This window comes from Juglans microcarpa x Juglans regia, chromosome 5D, assembly GCF_004785595.1.
Source record: "Juglans microcarpa x Juglans regia isolate MS1-56 chromosome 5D, Jm3101_v1.0, whole genome shotgun sequence".
In the NCBI taxonomy this organism is placed as follows: domain Eukaryota; kingdom Viridiplantae; phylum Streptophyta; class Magnoliopsida; order Fagales; family Juglandaceae; genus Juglans; species Juglans microcarpa x Juglans regia.
Window position 1 is genome coordinate 24,031,701 of NC_054602.1, and position 22,677 is coordinate 24,054,377.

The following is a 22,677-nucleotide window of genomic DNA, read 5'->3' on the forward strand; positions in this document are numbered from 1 at the left end:
GCTATTTTTTATTATTTCAATTTACGAGATACTACAATCAAATTAATATATGAGATTATAAATTATATACTTAATGTAAGTTAGAAGAAATATTGTAAGTTAGAAGAAATATTGAAAATCAATAAACTTATATCTATTGCATTGAAAAAATGTAGCTATAATAGATATAAAGAGTTTTGATTAGTTATTTAAGATTTAAAATTAAAAAAGAGGCCGCGGGTGAAGCTTGAGGGTGAACCAGATGGCTTTTTATATGCTTGATGGAAAAGCTCTAACCTTAAGGGCCGTTTATATTTAAAAAATATTTCATTTTATTTCATAATTATAATTTTTAAAATTTTTTAAAATAATTTAACTATTTTAAATTTTAATTTAATTTTTTTTAAATTTTAAAATAATAATATTATTAAATCTAAATCACTTTTAAAATACTACTGTTTCATTTTGGGGCCCGGGGGCCGGGATTGCCCACATTTTGTTTTTTGATATAATAATAATAGCTAAAAAATAAAAACCTGGCGCGCCTGTAAACCAAAAGCGGATAAGTCTGGCAGACTCGAACGCTCTCGGCCTCCCTGCTCTCCCGCTCACCGTCCAGCGTTCACTACGGAAGCAGTAGCAGCAACAGCAGCGGCAGGGAAGAGTAGTGCGAAAAATGTTAGTAAACCCTTGCACTAGCATCCTCTGCAACACTCCCAATTCCGCTCTCCTTTCTCCATTTCCACATTCCAAACTTGGTTCCTCTCCCTCTTGCCATCGCTTCCCAAGGAAACCCGAGCACCGTTCCTTTTCTTGCATTCTATGGAGAAAGCAGAGCAAAGGATTCTTTGGCATCAGAGCCCTTGAAGAACCCCGTGTTTCGGAGTCCGTCGCCAGCGATGATGCGCTGTTTTTCCCCCAGTCGTACTCGGTCAAAATCCCGGTTGGTGATAGGCATGTAAGTTGGAGGAATTTGCATTCACATTGTGCCACTTTCTTCTCTCTCTCTCTCTCTCTCTCTCTCTCGTTCGTTAAAAGATTTTTGGCCGTATTTTCATTCATTCTTTATATAGTTATCGAAGTCCCCACTGGTAATAGCTTTTATCATGAAGAGTTTTTATTTTTCTTTTTATTTAAAGGACCTCAGCTTGTACCCGGTAGTGATTATCCATGTTTCTAGTGCCAAACAGGTGTAGGTCACTTGGCCACTTATCAAATTAATCACAAACGGCCACATAAATTTTCTTTGGAGATCATCATGTCTTTTATCCTGGCCTTGCCATTGTTCTTGTGCCACCTCCAACTTAAATAGAATCCTTTGTTTGCTAAATCTTTCTTTATTCCTTGAGCTTCTAGGTTTGTTCTACTCATTAGTAAATCAATTGAGCCGAAGGCCAAAAACCTTCACTAACACCCCCTTCCCGTTGGTTAGGAGTGTTACCTACTTTTGTAATTGTGTTCGGTTAACAAATATATGTCTTGGGGTAGCATAAAAGTCTCACATCTTCTTTTCGATCATGATACTTTAATTTTCAATGAGATTAATCAGGATCATCTTCATTCTTTGAGAGCCCTCTTGTTTTGTTTTGAAGCTGTTTCTAGCCTTAAGAGTTAACCATTTAAGCCATAAATAGTTCCTGTGGGTTCTGTACTGAATATTTTGGATTTGGCTAATATCTTGGGTTGTAAGGTCTCATCGTTACCTATGAGATATCTTGATTTTCCTTTGCAGCTCCTCACAAATCTTTGATGATATGGGATGGGGTGATTGAGAAAATTGAGAGGAGGCTGCCTGGTTGGAAAATGATATATTTGTCTAAAGGGGGAAGAATTACTTTGATTAGGAGTATGTTGTCTAATCTTTCAACATATTTCCTTTCTTTTTTTCTTTTGCTTGCAGGGGTGGCTAATAGAATTGAGGGGAATTTTTGTGGGGCGGTAATGGGGAGGGAAGAAAGTTTCACTTGGTGAGTTGGAACAAGGTTTGTTCACCGGTTTTTTGTAGAGGATTGGGGGTTCGAAATTTGAGGCTTTTCAACAAAGATCTTCTTGGAAAATGGTTATGGCAGTATCATCTTGAGAGGGGTGCGTTATGGAGGAATATTATTGATGTTCAATTGGAGGATGTGGGGGAGTTGGTGTTCTCATGAAGTTAGAGGAGGGTATGGTGTGGGTTTGTGGAAGTCTATTCGGATTGGTTGGGGGGAAATTGCTAATCATATTAAATTCAAGGTGGGTGGTGGAACAAGGATTAATTTTTGGCCTGATATTTGGTGTGGGGATACGACTCTTAAGAATGTTTTTCTTTCCCTCTTTATAGATTGCAAGAGATCAAGAAGCTGCAGTGCTGATTCTTTTATTTTTTTAAATGGGGCTGATTTCCAATTATCACAAAACTAACAGCCAAAAATCAAATGGGCTTTGGCTAGTAAATACTTGGGTTTAACCATCCATATATGGGCCTAATGGGTCGAACCTACTCCATTTTGAATCTAGGTCCATAATTTGATATCCAATCCTAACTCCTCAATACTAGATCCTCAAATAATAAAGCCTTAAAAAATGGGCCTGCAGTCCAAACTTATAAAGCCTAAAAATATGGGTCAGGATGTTATAGTATCAACTCAAATTCAACTTTTTTAGTTTTCTCCAGTTGCTCTTTTCTTGATTAACATATGTGGTATGAACATCAAGACAAAACTTAATCTTTATTCCTATATAGAAGTAAGGTATAGCTTTCTTTGGGTGGATTGCTTACCCTTGGGTAAATCTTTACCACTGATAATCTGATGAAACGTAGTCTTAGATTGCGTTTGGGTGCTGATGTGATCTTAGATGATCTGAGTTGATCTATGAATAGTAGTGAGTTAAGATGTTTGAGTGGGTTTTGTGGGTCTATTGAGATATGCTTGAATGTATGGAGTAGGTTGATATATGTTTTAACTTGTTATGGGAAGTTGAAAAAGTAGTGGATCCTATCAATGGTTGGTTTAAGATAGGTTGAGATGAGCTCAACACCTAAACATACACTTAGGCCTCGTTTGTTTTCACAACTCCTCTCCTTTCAACTCATCTCATCTAATCATTACAACTTTCCCAAATTTTCACACAAAATAAAATAAACAATTCAACATTTTCAAATCTCAAAACAAAAATAATATTAAAAATATATATTCTAACAATATTTTATTTAATTTTTAACTTTAATCTCAACTCATCTAATCTCATTTGCGAAAACAAACGAGGCCTTATTGTTATGAACTAGTATTATATGTGAATGAAAAATGGGGAATCAGTGGGTCATTTATTATTACATTATGAAGTAGCTAGGTTTCTATGGGATGACATCTTCAATTGAACTGGAGTGGCATGGGTAGTCTAGAAGGGTGGTGGGTTTTTTGGGTTTTGGGGAGGTCTTCTGGGTAGCCCCCAAATTGCCATTGTGTGGAGAATGATTTCTCTCTGTCTTATGTGGTGTATTTGGATGGAGAGAAATGGTTGGTGGTTTGATAATTGGGAGTATTCCTTGGACGAGCTTAAGAGACTTTTCTTCATCACTCTATTTTCATGGGTTACTATAATTGATTTTAATGGGGCTAGTTTTCATAATTTCCTTGTATCCATTACACCTATAAAACAAAAACAAAAAATCCTTGTATCCATTATTAGTTCTTAGCCTGTAGATAAGTTTTCTCTTTGTATGCCTCTTGTGTACGTGGGCTATGCCTACTTTTCTATCAATAAAATATTATTTTACCTATCAAAAGTGTTAAGAATATGATATAAATAATAAAATCTACCTTTTCCCATTAGCTTAAGCTTTTGGGATAAGTGGTGATTTCACATGGTATCAGAGCAAAGGTCTTGAGTTCGAACTCTGACTCTACACTTCATCCAATTTAATTAAATATTCCACATGCGTTGGGCTTACTCATTGAGGGAGAGATTGGCCCACAATGAGGGGGAGTGCTAAGAATATGATGTAAATAATAAAATTTACCTATTCCCATCAGTTTAAGCTTTTGACTAGTGATTTCACAAAAAGAAAAAAGTTTATCCATGTGGTTGCACTGTGCAGTTAGGACTCACTCTTTTGAAGGATTTTGGTTTTGGTTTTTTTTTTTTGATTGGCGCCGGGTGTCCAAGAACAGCATCCCGACCAATTACTTCTTTGGTGGGTGTCTTTGGGATTTTAGAAATGGTCTACTTTGTCTTGTAGGAATAATCATATAATTTCCTAAAATGTCTAAGACCTACCCTAGAAATGTAGATAGAGATGCTGCATAAAATTAACAAATTTTGGTCTCGGTAGCTCGGAGATCGTTTTTTTAAATATTTAAATAGGGCTGCTTGTAGTTTTAGCCTAGCACTTGGATCTTTGAGAGGGTGCAGCGTACTGAACTTGTATTCCTCAACCCTTAAGAATTTAAATTCACGTTGAAGTATTTTTTCAGTGGAAATTTCTGGTCAAAACAAGTGTAACCTTATTCACAATGTAGACCTTTCATTTTACTTAGAACTCTGTTATAGATATCTGTGTATGAAGAAAAAGGTATGCTAAATTACGTAGTCTGGATATATTTCTAATTTCCTATTGCATTTTACAGATTTTGGTTGAGACAGGCCATATGGGAAGACAAGCTAGTGGTGCTGTTACAGTAACAGATGGAGAAACTGTATGTTCTCCTTTGCTAATAATTTAATTGGAGTTTTATTAAGATTTTCACATTTTAGATTAAATTTTACTGCTAAAATAAATTCTTTGTTGTTTTTTCTGGTTACAATGAAGTTTAGTTTCGGATTGTAAGGCAGTTGGAACTGCTTTACTTTGGCTGTACTTAAGAAGCTGAGGAAAATTATTCTAATGTGGATCTGGAATGAAGAAGGCTGAATCAAAATTGCTAAGATAAAAGACAAAATGAATCAATGACAATATCATGGCATAGCCTCATCTCCTTCGCGTATAAGCAGTGGCTCACTGTGTTGCAAGCTCAAACTGAAAATTACTTGACCAAGTTGTACTACATAAGGATTTAGCTATTAATATTTGACATCAGATAGTGGGAACATGCATTACTAGGGCTGATTACCACGCCCTATGGGCAGATATCGACATTAGCCATCAGCACATATCCACCCCTAAGCAGAGGTTGGCATCCAATGGGGGCCAACACCGGTCATATCCCTAGTGGACAGGCATTTTGCTGGATCCTGTCCATGAAACCTTGAGCTACATTGATTTTGGAAAAAAAAAAAAAACTAAAGCAAAACCTAATAGAGGAAAACTTCATTCCTACTTACCTTGTTTGGCTACCAAGAAATCAAGAGACTATTATAAAGGGACATGGACTATGGCATTGTGGTGTGTCAGCAATGGTGAAGAAAGGAAAAGGTTTCAAAGAGTTAGGGAGACCTGATGGTTCATGGGTGACAGCGTGGTGGTGCATTGGTGATGACATGGTGGTGTGTGGCTGAGAATGTCGTACCTGAGTACTTGGTTTCCATTTTTGGATCTTTCACCTTAGTAATGAGGCATATTTTATGCTAGGAGTTTCAGGACTTTAGAAGCCACAAATCAGGACTGTCATGACCTCCCACTATATGTAGGAACTTGGGCCTTACCTGAAATCAGAATACGGAAGTTTCTATGAAGCTTGAATCTTCTGCCACTGGCCCACTCCTAAAACCTAGGATTTGGGGCTGTCATGACCTCCCACTATATGTAGGAACTTGGGCCTTACCTGAAATCAGAATACGGAAGTTTCTATGAAGCTTGAATCTTCTGCCACTGGCCCACTCCTAAAACCTAGGTTCAGAAGGTTTTCCTCTATATAAACAGTAGTTTTGCTTTTAAAAAATGAACCCTATTCTCCCCAATGCCTGCTGCGCCTCTTAGTCATACTTCCTCTCAACCTTTTCATCAAGAATTCAACGAGAAGACACTGGAAGTCTCCTCCAGTTCTGCCACAGCCATAGGTGAGCAAAAACCTTTTGAGTTCAATCTTTTCCCCATAAAAAATCCAAAGAAGAGGAAAAGAAGTCGGACATTTTCCTCGTGATGCCTCTATCCAGATTAGAGTCTCCTAGATTCGAAATCCTAGGCTGCAACTTCTTTTTCCTCTTGCTGCCACCACTACTTGGTATGTAAAAGTAGGTTTCTTCAATTTTGAGTGAAACAGCCATTGTTTTGTTCCAGCAGCCAGAACAGAAATTTAACCCTATGTCTTCTACTCCTTTTACACTCAAACAACACATATTTCAAGTCTTAAATGGTTCCTAGATGCTGTTCACCTTTTTGCAGCCTTCAAACTGAATTCAAAGAAAGTTTCATTGAGTACTCTCCCTATATTTCGAATTTTCTATCTATAGTGAATCCAAATTTTCCCTCATTGTTTCTATATGACAATGCACTGAATTTTAAGGCTATAAAGGGCAAGGAACTGAACTTTTATCAGAGAAACCAAAGTGGGATTCTGCCACTTGACTTTCTCCGTAGTAGACAGGTATTTAAGTCTAGGTAAGAACTTGTTGAGGCTTTGTTATGATTTGTAAGTATTATCCTATAATGTGTACTTGGGCTATGCCTATTCTATTAATACAATTGTTTACTTATAAAAAAAAAGTATTATCCTATGATAGACATATGAAAGATTGAATTGGAAGCAAGGCTTAACGTTTAATAAATATCATGCTTGCTTTGGAAGTGAAAAAGAAATTGATTTCTCTACGACTTTGTTTCAACAATATAATTTATAAGATGACCATATTATCCAACATGATTATGCATAAATTGTGCCTTAGCTTCGAGACTGGAATTGATTTGTGAAGAGTAATAAGACTACAGCTTAGTGCATCACTATGACAGCCTTAAAGGGCTGCTGTTTAGACCTCCCTAAACAAATATTTTAAGCTTATAAGGTTGTACGTTTACCCCCAATGACTCAAAGTTTCGTAAGTGTCAGGGCATATCATGGAGTTACAGCAAGCAAAACTGCACAAAAACAAGGGTAATTACACAACCCACATGCACCCGTAAACACTTAGTAAGTTTGAGGTCCTAAAAGCTTGCTTTTGGGACCTAGACCAGACCTGACTAGGGTGCGTTAGAGTGTCTAAAAGACCTTTGAGCTAGCTGTAACAGTTCCATCCACATTGGAGTGCTAAAGCCACAGCATAATGGCATACACATGCTAGAAATCCTGCATTTGGCATGTAGTATTATTTGGCCAAGAGGCTGAATGAACAGATAATTGCTGCATGCATCTATGAGTGTAACATAAGCTTTAAGAGTGCTTTTAAGGATCCTAAACTTCCATTGAAGATAGGCCTATTTGAGTATTGCTATTAACATGATGGCATAATATGGTTAACCATGAAAAGTGTGTATAGTACATGTGCACATTTAGATGCAACTACCGTACTATTGGATTAGCTGCCAAAGGTATCTATCCTTAGATTCTAATTTATACATTCTTTAAAATTAGAATGTATAAATAATTTAAATAATTAGATCAATTCTAAATTAAAAGAAATTAATTCATAAATTTACCTTTGTAGTCAATTTTAGTTATGTTCTACTGGACATATAGGACAAATGTCCCAATACCAAGTCTTTTTTATATGGCTTTTTTATTTTTCAATTTAGTTATGTCCTGTCTTCTGCCAAATATCTGATGTATTCATTATATTTCTTGATTGATTAAACAGTTTAAGATCACTCCTGTTTATAAATTAAAAATAGAATATGATAAAGGTAGTAATCATAGATATATTACCAATTGGGTTTTTTTTTTATAAATGGAGCCTGCGTTCCTCTTCAGACGTATCCTCGACAACCCAGTGGTTGTTCGGTCTCCGCTTTTGGGGCGGGAGTGCTTGGTCGTAGGGGTAAACAGAAGATAATTCTTAATAAGAATAGAACAGTGACGATATGTCCTGTGAAGAACTAACAGATTCATATTTTTTCATGCAGATTGTGCACACATCTGTTTGTTTGGCCGATGTTCCAAGTGAGCCCTCAGACTTTTTTCCTCTATATGTTAATTATCAAGAGCGTTTTTCAGCCGCAGGTCGGACTAGGTGTGTCTTGAACCTTTTATTCCACATTTCAATTATTATTTTACTTGTTTGATGAAGTAAGAGTCTTTTTATATCTTGTGTCTCCTTTTTTCTCAGTGGTGGGTTTTTCAAACGAGAAGGGAGGGCAAAAGATCACGAGGTACTAGCCCTTGACTTTTGAGTAAGAAGAATCATTTATCCCAGCTGGCAGCTAAAGCTGTCTTTATAAAATATGGATATTCCACCTGAGATTTCAATAGGGCGTGACTATTATTTGAATATTGGTTTTTTCGAGCTTTTCATGGTGCACTTAGTCTTAAATATTTTTGTCTCTGGTTTTGATCGGCGATGCTGTACACCCTTATTGGTGACAAATGATCTTGCACTCACACACCCTTGCTAATATATAAGAAGAGCCCAAGATTTATTAGCTGGTGTTATTGCAAAATTGGGCTGATCAGTTGACTATTTGTTTTTTTATAAGTAAAATAACATTTTATTGAGAGAAGTAAATAGGCATAGCTCAAGTACATAAGAGGTATACAAACAACATACACCTAGTTACATAAAAAGGAGGTAGAAAGAGATACAAGAAAGTCATTAAAGGAAGCTCCATTAAGTACACAATAGGATGCCCAAAGAAATAAAGTAGGGAAGAAAAAGCTTCTTAGCTCATATGGAGAACACTCCTTATCTTCAAAGTTTCGGCCATTCTTTTCAATCTATAAACACCACATGATACATAGAGGATACATCCTACATACATCCTCAATATGTGAATTGGCCCTACATCTTTGCTAACATGCAAACAAATCAAACCCGCTTGGGCATTACCCAAGCAATGCCCGCTCTATAAAAGATCTCCACCCATAACAGTGTTGTCACCTCACAGTGAAGTAAAAGATGATCCATTGATTCCCACTGTTCTTACACATATAACACCAATCAATTACGACGAGACCCCTCTTTCTCAAATTATCCAATGTCAAAACTTTTTTCCAAAGAGATGTTGTCCAGCCAAAGAAGGTAATGTTAGGTGGCTCCTTACTTTTCCAAATAGGCTTCCAAGGGAACGGAGTATGATTTTGGATTGAAAAAACCTTATACAATGACCGTAAAGAAAACTTCCTACTCCCCAGCTTCATCCTGACGCCCCCAACCCCTCGCTTGGGATTTGGTGGAGATCGAAGTGTCGGGACATGCAACGCTGGGTTACTTCCCGTACATGACAGATAATATGCAATGCATGTAGCATGCTTCTAGTAATATGTAATAATGGCAGCGGAATAAGTGACTCCATAAAATATTGTACCACATAATAAACTAATATACCAATTTCATAAATAACTTTTTGATAGTTAATAAGAAATTTTCTTCCAAGTAAATAGGTATAGCCCAAGTACACAGGATGCGTACAAATGAGTACACCTAAATACAAGCTAAAAAAAAAACAATACTAAAATAAAACATTACAAATATTCCCATCTCTTACAAGATTCTTCGCCCAAAAACTTAAAGTGATAAAGAAAAAACCCCTAAACTCCCCCATAGAACGTTCACAATCTTCAAAACACCTCCCATTTCTTTCTAGCCATAACAACCAAAACAAACATAAGGGAATCATCCTCCACTCTGTTGCATTGCCTCTACATCCCATTGAACCTTGCTAGCAAGCCAAAAAATTCACCACATGAATAGGCATCACCCAAGCAATGCCTACCCTCGCTAAAATCTCATTCCACAATATTGTCGCCACCTCACAGTGAAGAAAAAGATGGTTAACAGATTCACCATCCTTCTTACACATAAAACACCAATCAACCACAAATAAACCTCTTTTCCTCAAATTATTTGTGGTTAATATTTTCCCAAGAGACACCAACCAATAGAAAAAAGCAACCTTGCTAGGCACCTTTGCCCTCCAAATACATTTCCAGGTATGGAAGGAATAGTCTTTAGCTCCTTCACTAATTAATGCCTTGTAAAAAAAATTTACAGTAAATCTGGAGTTGTTTGTTTGCAACCACAACAGGCTGTCCTCTCTATTCTGATCAATTTTCATATCATATAGGTTGCGTCCGGGCAGTGAGGTATTCTCAGGTATTTTGTGAATAGTAGTAAAAAAGTAATGAAAAAGTAATGATAGAATGTTGAAAGTAGTGAATAGTAGTGAAAAGTATGTGAAAAGTAATAATAAAATAATAAATAGTAGTAAAATACCTGAGGTATTCTTAGTACCCAAACTAGGCCATAATCTTCCCAAAAAATCAGATACCTCACCCACTTCCCAGTCCTGCACATCTCTGTTGAAATCCACATTCCACTAAAGCATGTTATTAGAAATCTTAAAAGACTCAGCCACTACAGCCCCTTTATCTCTAGCAATCCTTAATAAATTAGGATAAATGTACTTATGAGCTGAATCCCTGCACCAAGTATCATGCCAAAAATAAATATTTGCCCTATCCCCCCACTTTATATTTTATGTTTTTAACAAAATCCCCCATACTAACCGGATGGACTTCCACAAGCTCACCCCATACACCCCTTTAACTTCATTTGTGCACCAGCTCCCTCACATCCTCCCATATATCCACAATTTGTCTCCATAATGCATTACTCTCAAAATGGTACCCCCAAAGCCATTTCCCAAGTAGAGCTTTATTGAAAAGTTTTAAATTTCTCACACCCAAACCTCCACATGAAACCGGTTGACAAACCTTGTTCCAACTCACCAAATTAAATTTTCTTTCCTCCCCATTACCATCCCATAATAAATAACTTAAAAGCAAACCTTGTTCAACATCCATCAAGTAGGCATAAACCGAATCATGAAGCATAGTAATGGAGTATCAAACTCCTTAATACACACCAGCATATCATATATTTTCTTCAAGTACCAATAACATAAAAAGAAATCATCAATTCATTTCTCTAATTTCTGCTATCAGAAGCAGAGTAATCTCCAAGAAAATCATGGCTAGCTCCATTCTCTTTTCTGGATCAAGCTCATCCTCAGTCAACTTCTTTCAATTGGCTTTGTTCATCATCCTGACTAGCTACTTTCAGCCCTGCTAAAATTTTTACCATTCCGGATGGGAATGGTAGTTGGGACTATCAAGGTGATATTCATTGAAATCTCAGAAAGTTATAAAACAAACCTACACATAAATAAAATAAACATGGCTAATCGTAAACATGAGCATGTATGTATGAACGTGAACTTGATATGCAAAAACTATATTTTTCTCCCATCCAGATTCCTCATCATCTTACAGAAAACATCATAACATACTTTTCTTTTCATAAAACTTTATACCATACTTCTTTCATAAGACACCGTGTGTCATCATACTTGTGGTACCTTATGGTTCCCCCATTAAGACCATGCGTACCTACTAGTTTCTGCACCACAATAGGTTTTGCCTGTTTGGGGTTACGTCTTGAGAGATACTCGGGCTTCACATAAACGTCCTTCACCATGAGCATTCTTGCGCACCCACCAGCTGAAGTGTTCTTACCTTCGCTTCGGGGCATCATGATCCCATTTGAAGTTGTTGACTATTCTTTGTCAACCCATGAGATTCCACTTCATTTTTAATCACTCAAGAGTGGACAAATGAGTTCCACTAGGATAATCCCCCATCCATTGAGTATGTACTTCATGGCATAATCCCCATGCAAGGAGGAGTCCCATGCGTCGTGACATGTATTCATGACAATGTACTTCATGGCATATGTATGACAGTTACTCATGACATAATTTATAAGAATTCATTTTTTTTTGGATAAGTAATAAATTATTTCATTGATAAGAAGATAGGCATAGCCTAGGTACACTGGAAGTATATATGTGAATATACCTATTTAAGAACTACAAATAGTTACAAGGAAATCATGGAAGCTGAGACCATTCAAATCTAGAGCAATGACCCACAAAAACAAAGTCTCCTAGAAAAAAGTCCTAAACTCTTCCTAGGAGCGCTCATGATCCTCAAAAAGCCTCTTGTTTCTTTCACACCAAATACACCGAAAAATACATATGGGAGCCATCTTCCACATAGCCGCGATCTGTGGTGTCCCAGTGATCCATTTCCAGCTTGCTAACAGTTTCACCACTCTACCCGACATTACCCAAGCTATTCCCATTCTGCTGAAGAAGTAATTCCAAATATCTCAAATAAAATCACAATGTAAAAGTAGATGGTCTGCCATTTCACCCCTATTTCTGCACAAACAACACCAATCCATGATTATAAGGCCACGTCGTCTAAGATTATCTATGGTCGTAATCTTCCTAGAGCTGCTGTCCAGACAAAGAATGCGGCCTTGGTTGGTGCTTTACTCCTTCATATATTCTTCCAAGGGAAATTGTGCCTTTGTTGCATAGTAATAGAGTCATAGAAGGAGCGTATCGAGAACTTTCCTTGAGGGTCTTCATTCCATTTGTGTATAGACTCTTGGAAACGAATAGTACCGGTGGATCTCGAAAATTAAGGTGATCCTACCTACTTTCAACAAGTACAATCTCTTCCAACTAGCCAATCTACATTCATTCTTCTCAATCATTGTATCCCAAATCGATTTAGCCCTTGATGTTGCCCCCAACGGAAGAGCAAAGGTAATTCATGGGAAGAGAGAAAACCTTACATCCAAGAATGTTAGCCAACTGCACTAGCACCAACTTTGATTTGTAAAAGTTCACTTTTAGACCTAATGTCGCTTCAAAATAGAGTAAGAGAGCCCTCAATGCCCGCATCTGGTTTTGTTCTGCCTCACAAAAAATCAGTGTATCACCTCAATGCCCTCATCTGGTTTTGTTCTGCCTCACAAAAAATTAGTGTATCATCTGCAAACAATGAGTGAGAATTGTTAAGAATACCCCTATTGGGTCACCAACTGAGAATGCAGCCACAACCATTGTTAACCAAGGCTGAGATCATTCTGCTAAGCGTCTCTAGAACAATGACAAACAGGAGTGTGGACAAAGGATCCCCTTGTCTTAAGCCTAGCGAGTTGTTAAAGAAGCCAACTAGACTGCCATTTACCAACACTGAAAACTTCACTGTTGAGATGCACCATCTGATCCACGAGCACCATCTCTCCCCAAATCCACACCTACCAAGCAAGTGAATTAAAAATTTCCAATTCACATGATCATAAGCCCTTTACATATCCAACTTATTACATAAGATCCCCTTAATGCCAGATTCTAATCTACTGTCTAGGCATTCACTGACGATGAGAACTGAGTCTAGAATTTGCCTACCCCTTACAAATGCATTTTGGGATTTCGAAATGATCTTTCCCAACACTTCCCCAGGCGATTTGCAAGCACCTTGTATATGATCTTATACACCTTATTCACTAGACTAATGGGTCGATAATCTTTCACTTCCATTGCCCCAATCTTCTTAGGAATAAGTGCAATAAAAGTGACATTTAGGCTTTTCTCAAATTTTCCAACCGAAAAAAATTTCTGAAACACCTTCATTAAATCCTCTTTCACCATGTCCCAACATGTTTGGAAAAATCCCATAGAGAATCCATCAGGACTAGGTGCTTTATCTTTAACCATTTTCCTCACCATGCCATGAATCTCCATCTCCTCAAAGGGTCTCTCCAACCAAGAAACATTCTGCGACTATGTGGACTCAAAGGTTAGTCCATTGAGCTTTGGCCGCCATCCCACCTGTTTAGTAAGTGTGTTCAGAAAAATCAGCAACATGCTCTCGAATCACAGGGGCCTCCGTACAAGCCACACTATCTATATTCAGCATGTCAATGGTATCTTCTATGAGAGTTGGCCATTCTATGAAAGAACTTCGTACTTCGATTTCCTTTTTTTAATCACAATGCTCTTATTTTTTATGCCAAGAGATCTCCTCCAATAAGATAACCCTCTCAAATTCTGACAATAACCCTGCCTTCTGAGATAACTCTTCCAAGGAAAGGACCCGACCCTCCTGTATCCTTTCTAGCTCCTATATCTCCTCCAATGTAGACTTCTTATGGTCCCCTTTATCACTAAAGGTTTGAATATTCCAAAGTTTTAGATCTTGTTTCAAAACTTTCAATTTACCTACAAAAATGAAACTTGGAGTGCCATGAATCTGATATGAGGACCACCATTGCCTAACCCTATCCACAAAACCTTCAGTTTTCAGCCACATTTTCGAATTTAAAATACTGATGCTCTCCTTGAATACCACCACAATCTAGCAAGATAGGAAAGTAATTCGAACAAAGGTGAGGCAACCTCTCCGATGAGACTAAAATTCCATCATTGCAGGTCGCAGCCTACTTTCTCCTTACCATTCACATGGGAACCTTGTAACATTAAAGTCACAACCTATGCACCATGGTATGTCCCACCAGAATTTTTTTTTTTTTATATGATGGGGGAACCACCGCACGGCAGAGTCCTGAACCTAAAACCCCTGGGGAGACTAGCACAACAACCCACCGCCATGGCCTCCCGCTGAGATCGCAGTTTGATCCCAGGGTGAATCAAACCTGTGACATGGGGCACATTCACACAAGTTCGCCCTTACCACTTGAGCTACCCACGGGTGGGTTCCCACCAACTATGAACTCCTGCTATTTCTTCCCATAGAAGTCTTTTATTGCTATCTAAGTTCGGCCCATTAGTACTACCAAACGCCCACAAAAAATTGTCTTCCACATTCTTAAAAGAACATGCCACTGTGTACTGCCCAATGAATTCCTCTATTTTCTCTACCACCCTTCTATCCCATATAACTAATATACCTCCTGAAGCCCCATTAGATGCTAAATATGCCCAATCCACATATGTACAGCTCTATAAATTTCGAACGATTCTTTTTGTAGTATATTTCAGCTTAGTTTCTTGCAAACACACAATGCTTGCCTTCCACTCACGAAGCAAGTTTTTTTATCCAAACACACAATGTTTGCCTTCCACACACAATGTTTGTCTTCCACTCACGAAGCAAGTTAAGCCCTTAGACATTCTAAGAAATAATTTTGGGCTTCATAAAGATGATGCTATCCCCTTCCCTTTAAATCTTTCTTTGCTTGAGCCACCCTTATAGTTCAGAGACAAAGTTAATCTCTTGAGCTCCCTTTGTTTTTTAGAACCTGATTTATTTTGCTGAACATGTCCAACTTCAATGGTTGTAAGCAAAGCCATGAATTGTTCCTCAAAACCCTACTCACCTCGTGTAAAATCCAATCGGAGACACTTCTAACCTGGCAGAAGACAGTTGAGGGGTACGGGCTCCCTAACCATGTCTATCTCGTCCTTTGGTGTCCACTGTGACTTCAACGGCACCCCCATCTCTTCCTCAGCACAGTTGAACCTACCATCCAACTCAGAGGGGTCGATTATAGGCACTAAGCATCTAAGATGGCCCCACTGTGACTTCATATGTACTCCCAGCCTTTGTAAACAAAACACGGGCCATGTCAAGATGCTGCGCAACCTTCGTTGGAGAGGAAACCACCTAGATCTCAAGTGAGGACTCTCCCTGTCGGCCTTGTTTGTCCTTGTTGGGCCTGGGATCTTGGCGTCAACGAGATCCAATTCTGGTACTATTGCCGTCAACTACCCCTCTATCAACTCCGTTGTTTGGGCCACCATTGAAGGTTCTGCCACCAGGGTCATGTCTGTTGGGACCTATTCTGGCAAGGACAGCTGAGTCTCGCTGTTGGAAGGCCTAGCCACGTCCCCTCTTCTAATTCTCCACACGGGCTGAATACCAACCTTAGCCTGCCCTCTGTCAGGCCCCACAGGCTGAAGCCCAAATGATTGGCCTGCAATATTACCATCCATTCCACTCTCTTTCAACGAACCTACCGAGGCCTAGAGGATCGTCCAGGTCCATTGAGTCCTTATTAAGTCCCACGGGTTGAAACCCAGAGTGACGACCCACATCCATATTCTTATTAGGCTCAATACAACTTCTAACTGCATAGCCCAAGCCCATAGCCTTATCCTCCTCAACGCAGCGTATTAGAGCATCCAATTTTTCTTGCGGAGCTATCAGTTGGGATTTCATGTCCTTCAAGGTACTGTGAGCATCATCACCTGCCAGAGTGAGAACGGGCTTGCCACCACAACCCTTCCAGTGTGCACGTATTGTACCAGTGGTTTGAAGGGCTATTTCAGTCCCTTGACTGTGAATGTGTCGCACGGTGGGTTGCTTTGTACCACTGCCGGCCACACCATGCATATATTGCTCTCGGGATTGCACCAACATCGTCGTCTGCACTAGGGCCTCCCTGTACGATCGACTTTGTGTTTAGGTCCCCACCCCCAACGATGTTTGTGATACTCCACTAGTGTTACGAAACATCACCCCCACACCCCCCCCCCCTTCCCCCTCAATGCACTTGCCATCCTCCTTTGTGCAATAAACTTCTAGCACCCTCTCTTGATGTAGTATAAAAATCCTTCATTCCCCCCTTCAAACACTCCTCTAATGCTTTTGCAAACCATTGCACCAATACCATTCCAAGTCTCACTTCCTTCTCTATCTTCCAACTTCTCTCTGTTATCAGCAAGAAACTTCCATCCTTTATCAAAACAAATGCTTTCGATTCTATAACCAATTTTTTTTTTTATGAACCCCATCCTTCTCTATGTCCCCTACAACTTACTGCTCAACCGTGATCTCACCGCTAAATCCTACCATAACTCAACGTTGAATCCCGATTTGGTTTATTAGTGGCTAATAAACTAAAGGATCACCTCACATGATGACACTTATTAAGTTCTAGCATACACTGCTACTTGCAAAATACACGTGTCAACTTCGTCATACAGGAATGCACCATCATAATTCAACATTCTAAACGTTTTAAAAAAGTAGAAACTTCATATTTAATATGCTATTTTCGTATCGAAGACTGAGGCCTTGTTTGTTTTCGCATATGAGATAAGATGAGTTGAGATAAAAGTTGAAAGTTGAATAAAATATTATTAGAATATATTTTTGTTTTGGGATTTGAAAAAGTTGAATTGTTTATTTATTTTGTGTGAAAATTTGGGAAAGTTGTAATGATTAGATGAGATAAGATGAGATGAAAATGGTTGTAAAATCAAACGAGGCCTGAGTTTAATGTTTAAGTTTCTTTAAGAGGTTTTTGCACTAAATTTTTATGATGCAATTTGGGGTCATTGTTTCTGTGTTTTGAATTGATGTCTGGTTTGAAGATTAGCTTGGCTAAATCTGAGTTGGTTCCCGTTGGTTCCATTGATAATGTTACTGGCTCAGCTACCATCCTTGGGTGTGGGATCACTTCATTGCTTATGATGTACTTAGGTCTCCCTTTGGGAGCTCTTTTTTGGCCAAGATTTGTGGATACATCATTGAATAGATGGAGTGATGCTTGGCAAGATGGAAGATATTTATTTGTCTGAGGAGGGAAGGATCACTTTGATTAAGAGCAATTTGTTGAATTTCCCTACTTGTTAATGTTGCTCTTCCTCTTCCAGTAGGCATTGAAAGGCTTATATGTGGAAGGGTGTTTTGAGGGTTGGGGAGGGTTTCCCCTCCTCCCTTTTCGTGGGTATCAAAGGGAGAGGATCTCCCCCCTAGTGGGTGCCACAAAAGGGTGATTTTTTTGTATTATTTGGTTTTTGAATTCTATTTAGAGGGTGGGGAGTCTTCTCTTTTTGTATTGAATATGTGATTAGGCATGGGTCTATGATCAGATTGTAGTATGATATATGGTGCGTGGATAAGCCTTTGAAGAAAATTTTCCTAACATTATTTTGAAGTCTGTAGTAGAACTCTTGCAAATTTATGAGAATTGATCTCATTGGAATGTCACTTTTATTATTGTTGCACATAGTTTCAAGATGAGGATGACTTCTTCATTCTTTAAGTGTCTATACTCCTTTATGCCAAGAGGAATGATTGGATGCTAATTTTTCTTGAAAATTTCAGTACTTTTTAGAAAACTTTTAAAGATGAGGTTTAGAGATTTTTTTGAAAATGGTTGAACCCATTGAAAATATAATTAGACTAAGAAAGTTTTTATTGGGATTTGAAAAAATAGTGGGGCCCATTGAAAATGTAACACCCTGAGCTTTTGAGGTTCCTAATCTAGGAAAGTTAGTGTTTACACTATAATTAGGGTTTTTATATTTAGAGAGTGAATTAGGTTTAGATTTAAAATTAGGCCCTTGAGCCCGTGTTCATTCCTTTGAGGATAATTATCGGGGACCTAGAATTAGACTCTTGGATTATGGAGGATTAGTTTTATGAAAAAATCCCACCAAGCTCATTAGGCCCAAGCCCACTAGGCCCAAACTCACTAGGCCCAAGTATCACCCTTGCCAAGCCCATAGATAACCCATGAAATTCAGCCCACATATGTCATACCATAAACTTACTTGCCTTGTACTTCTAGTTGCATGCAAAAGTCTAGTCCTACTCCAACTACAATGCCTCGAGGTAGCCACAAGTCTAAATCTACCCTTACTACAAGTCACCTATTCCTACTCCAACCACAACTCCTAAGGCAACCCCCAATTCCTATGGTAACTAGGACTCCAAATCACATTCAAGCATTCCACTAAACCCACAATACTAGGACTGCCACATAAGACTGTTCATCCAGGCCGAATTCTTTTCCGGCGGCCGAAAATCGCATCACTCAACTGGCCCTACCTGGGCTGGGTACGAGTATGATACCTGGGTACTGGGTTTTTTACCCGTATTTTTTTTAATTAAATTTAGTACTGACATGTTTTGGTTTAAACCCAAGTACCAAAATTCCTCACAGGAAACACCTCGTCCTTCTGCTTAAGCAGTTTACTCTTTCTCTAGATCTCTCTCTTATCTTTTGTCTATAATATCCTGGAATTTGTTGTTCCACAGAAAAAAAGTAATGATAGTTCCTAACATGGCGACCATCATTGCTTCTTTAGAGAGGTCTCTTCAGAATTGTTCGCTCAACAACCAAACAAGAATTGGTACTTTAGGCATAGAAGTGTCTTCGTCAAGCTCAGAAGAGACACTGGATAATCATCTCCCTTACTCTGTCACCACCTTAGAGCTCAACTCCCATATGTGCCTCCCTTACCAGTTACCACTAGGAACAATGCTTCCATTTAAAGGTATGTTATAAATGAACACCCCTTTTACTTTTAGTCCCTTTCCTTATGGCTTTAATTATTGCGAGACCATGGCAGATCTTGGCATCTTGCGCCTCCCTTTTGTATCGTTCCTTTTCTTCTCGTACTCATGCTTAGAGTGATCGATAATGGGCCTTGTTTTTCTTCTTTCTACAATTTCAATGGACAAAATTGGAAGTTCTTTTTTATTTGTTCCATGATTTAACTTATTGTTGTTTTGGTTTACCAAAATCTGAGTACAGTTCGGGTACTTGGATTCCAGGTTTCAAAAACCCAGATTATTCCTGGTATCGGCCTGGGCCGTAACCCGGGTTAATTTTGGCCGATACCCGGATTGGATTTGAAACCCAGGTCCGGACCCAGATGAATAGTCTTACTACCACACCCCTTGGACTCTACACCCTTCAAACTCTATTTATAGACCTATATGAGAACCTACCTATCATCACATGAGCCCCAAGTATGCCCTCCTCCAAGACCACGAAATTCCCCCTGTATTTTGTCAAAACCAAAACCCCTAATCCTCATATCCCTTGCTACGATGCTCACACCCTAAGCCTAAGCAACAAGATTAAGACCCAAATCACTTAGTCAATCCTTGTACTCCAACCCAACCTTTAATCAAGCTCATCTTTTGGGTAACACACTCTCTCTCTCTCTCTCTCTCTCTCTCTCTCTCTCTCTCTCTCTCTCTCTCTCTCTCTCTCTCTCTCTCTTTATCTGATAGGTATGCTAGATTTATGCCATGAGATCATATGCAATTGGTGAAGTTCAGATTTCATATAAGGCTAGGAAATACACATCCTAGAATTAGGTTTTATGTCATTAGAATGCAAATTTATGCATGGGATTGGACAAGCATACATATAGGATGATTTTTTGAATGAAATCATGCATATTTGAGGACTTAGACCCACGATTTTGATGGTTTAAAGATAGGGACAGACTTTACAAAGAGAGATCATGAGCAATTCAAGTGACATGTAGTATAGGCTTGAATATGGATGTATACTGTAGTTTTTGAGAAGAAGAATAATCATTCTTATTAATTTCCCAGAGAAACGATTACAATATAAATAGAAGAGGAAGGCCACAAAATCAGCAAATCAAATCAGCAAATTTCTAGGTTATAAAACAGGAAACAGAAATATCTAAAATCTGAAATAACATAGTTATTTCATATTTTATTTAAAATAGAACTTCCTAATTTATCTCCTAGAAATCCGACACCCCCCCCTCAAGTTGGAGTGTAGATATCTATCATGGCCAACTTGTTTACAAAGAGCTCAAAACTAGGTCTGAAAAGTCGTTTGGTGAAGATATCGGCTATTTGCTTAGTAGGAACAAGCAACGCCACTATCAGTCTTCTCCTTTATGAAGTGTCTGTCAATCTCTACATGCTTAGTGCAATCATTTTGTACTGGATTTTGAGCAATACTTATGGCAGCTTTGTTGTCACAATACAACTTCATTGGCATGTTCACCGGCATCCGTAGCTCTTCAAGAATTCTCTTCAGCCATAGCATCTCACAAACTCCGTTAGCCATAGCCCTATATTCTGCCTAGGCACTGCTCCTTGCAACCACATTCTGTTTCTTGCTTCACCATGTGATCATATTTCCCCAAACATAAGTATAGTACCCTGATGTGGATCTCTTGTCAATAACTGAGCCTGCCCAATCTGCATCAATGTATGCCTTTATGTTCTGCTATGTGGTTTTCTGGAAGAGTAAACCCTTGCCTGGTGTACTTTTCAAGTATTAGAGAATCCGATAAACTGCTTCAAGATGTTTCTCGTAGGGTGAGTGCATAAACTGACTTACCAAACTCACAGCAAAAGCAATATTGGGCTGTGTATGTGATAAGTAAATTAACTTTCCCACCAACTTTTGGTACTGAGTTGTATTCACTAGATCACCTTCCTTGTCATCTCCAAGTTTCTGATTTGGATCAATTGGAGTGTCTGCTGACCTACAATCGCTCATTCCAGTTTCCTTAAGGAGGTCAAGGACATACTTTTGTTGGGAGACAACAATCCCTTTCTTCGACCTAGCAACCTCCATTCCAAGGAAATACCTCAGAGATCCTAAGTCCTTGATCTCAAATGTTGATGAGAGTGAAGTCTTCAATTGGTTCATCTCAAGTACATCATCTCCAGTAGGGTTGTAAATGAACCAATCCGTTCGATAGCCCGCTCGGTAGTTGCTCAGTTAAATTCGAATCAAACTCGACTCGTGAAATAAAAAACTCGTTCGTGAAAGCAGATACCCGCTCGATTTGTAAATGACATATACCCGACAAAAGTTGATTCGACTCGGCTAAGGCTCATTAAGGTCCACTTGTTTATGCTCGAGTGGACTCATTAGTTTGACTTGATTAAAACTTATTCATATATTGATAAATATATACAGACCACTTTTATAATTAAATATATAATATGTAATCTAATTACTTATGTCTATATAGTGAATATACTTCATAAGTATATTTTATAATTTGTATAATAATTAGTCGATAAAATTTAATAATTTCATATACTAGTATGTGAGAATCATATATAAAATAGATATATGCTATCATATTGAGTGTATGTATTAATAATATATGTAGGCATATAATATATTGGTATTTTGGATAAATATCAACTAGTTAGATATTAATTATTTATAAATTTTTTAAAATTTTATAATTTAATAGAGGTTCTACTTGTTAGTTGTATCAATTCAATATTAGATCTTTCATTTATTTATTTATTTAATTTATTAATTATTAAATCTTATTCAAAAAATAAAAAAATAGCAATTCGAGTTCGAGCTCGGGCTCGGCTCGACTCAAACCCGTTTGTGGGACGAGCTCGAGTTCGAGTTGAGAGTTTAGCTTATCGAGTTAAGCTCGAACAAATAATAAAAAAAAAATCTCGAGCTCGGGCTTGAGTATTTTAAGCAATGTTTTGAATACCGTACCGGACGCCGTACCGGTCAAGGCACTGAAACGAAATATTTAGATACCGGTACCGTTTCGGGATAGCGTTTCGGGATAACGTTTCGGGATAGTCGATATATGAATAAATTATATATAAATATATATAAAAATTATATTCCAAAATAATAGTCTATATATAAATAAATTATATATAAATACATATATATAAATTATAAATAGTCTAGTCTGAATTGAGGGTTAAAAAATAAGCTTGTAGTTTGAAAAAATGAAAAAGAAAAAAAAAAAACACAGGCCGAAATATCGGCAGGTACCGGCCGAAATTCAGGTCACCGGCCGGTATTTTAGCCGGTATGGAACAGATATAGTACCTGTACCGGCCAGACGGCCGAAACGAAAAATTTCGGCCATACCGGCCGGTACGGTACGAAATTTAAAACACTGATTTTAAGTCGAGCTGAGCTCAGCAAACCAAAGACCGGCTCGGCTCGGCTCGATTACAGCCCTAATCTCCAGTGAGAATTATATCGTCTACATACACAATCAGTATTGCTATTTTCCCATCCTGTGAA

The 22,677-nt window shown here is 38.2% G+C and overlaps 1 protein-coding gene across 2 annotated transcripts in view; it reads left to right on the forward strand.

The window, feature by feature from the left end:
• Positions 1–508: 508 nt before the first annotated feature.
• The window catches only part of LOC121264644 (polyribonucleotide nucleotidyltransferase 1, chloroplastic), a 73,608-nt gene continuing 51,439 nt past the window's right edge, over positions 509–22,677 (forward strand). Inside the window, exons 1-4 of one of the 2 annotated variants that reach the window (XM_041167919.1) lie at positions 509–937; positions 4,587–4,655; positions 7,952–8,058; positions 8,155–8,197. In XM_041167919.1, the coding sequence (XP_041023853.1) occupies positions 656–937; positions 4,587–4,655; positions 7,952–8,058; positions 8,155–8,197 (501 nt within the window). In that variant the 5' untranslated portion in view covers positions 509–655. Of the gene's footprint in view, positions 938–4,586; positions 4,656–7,951; positions 8,059–8,154; positions 8,198–22,677 lie in introns of those variants that run through there. The other variant, XM_041167920.1, reaches the window with a different exon arrangement.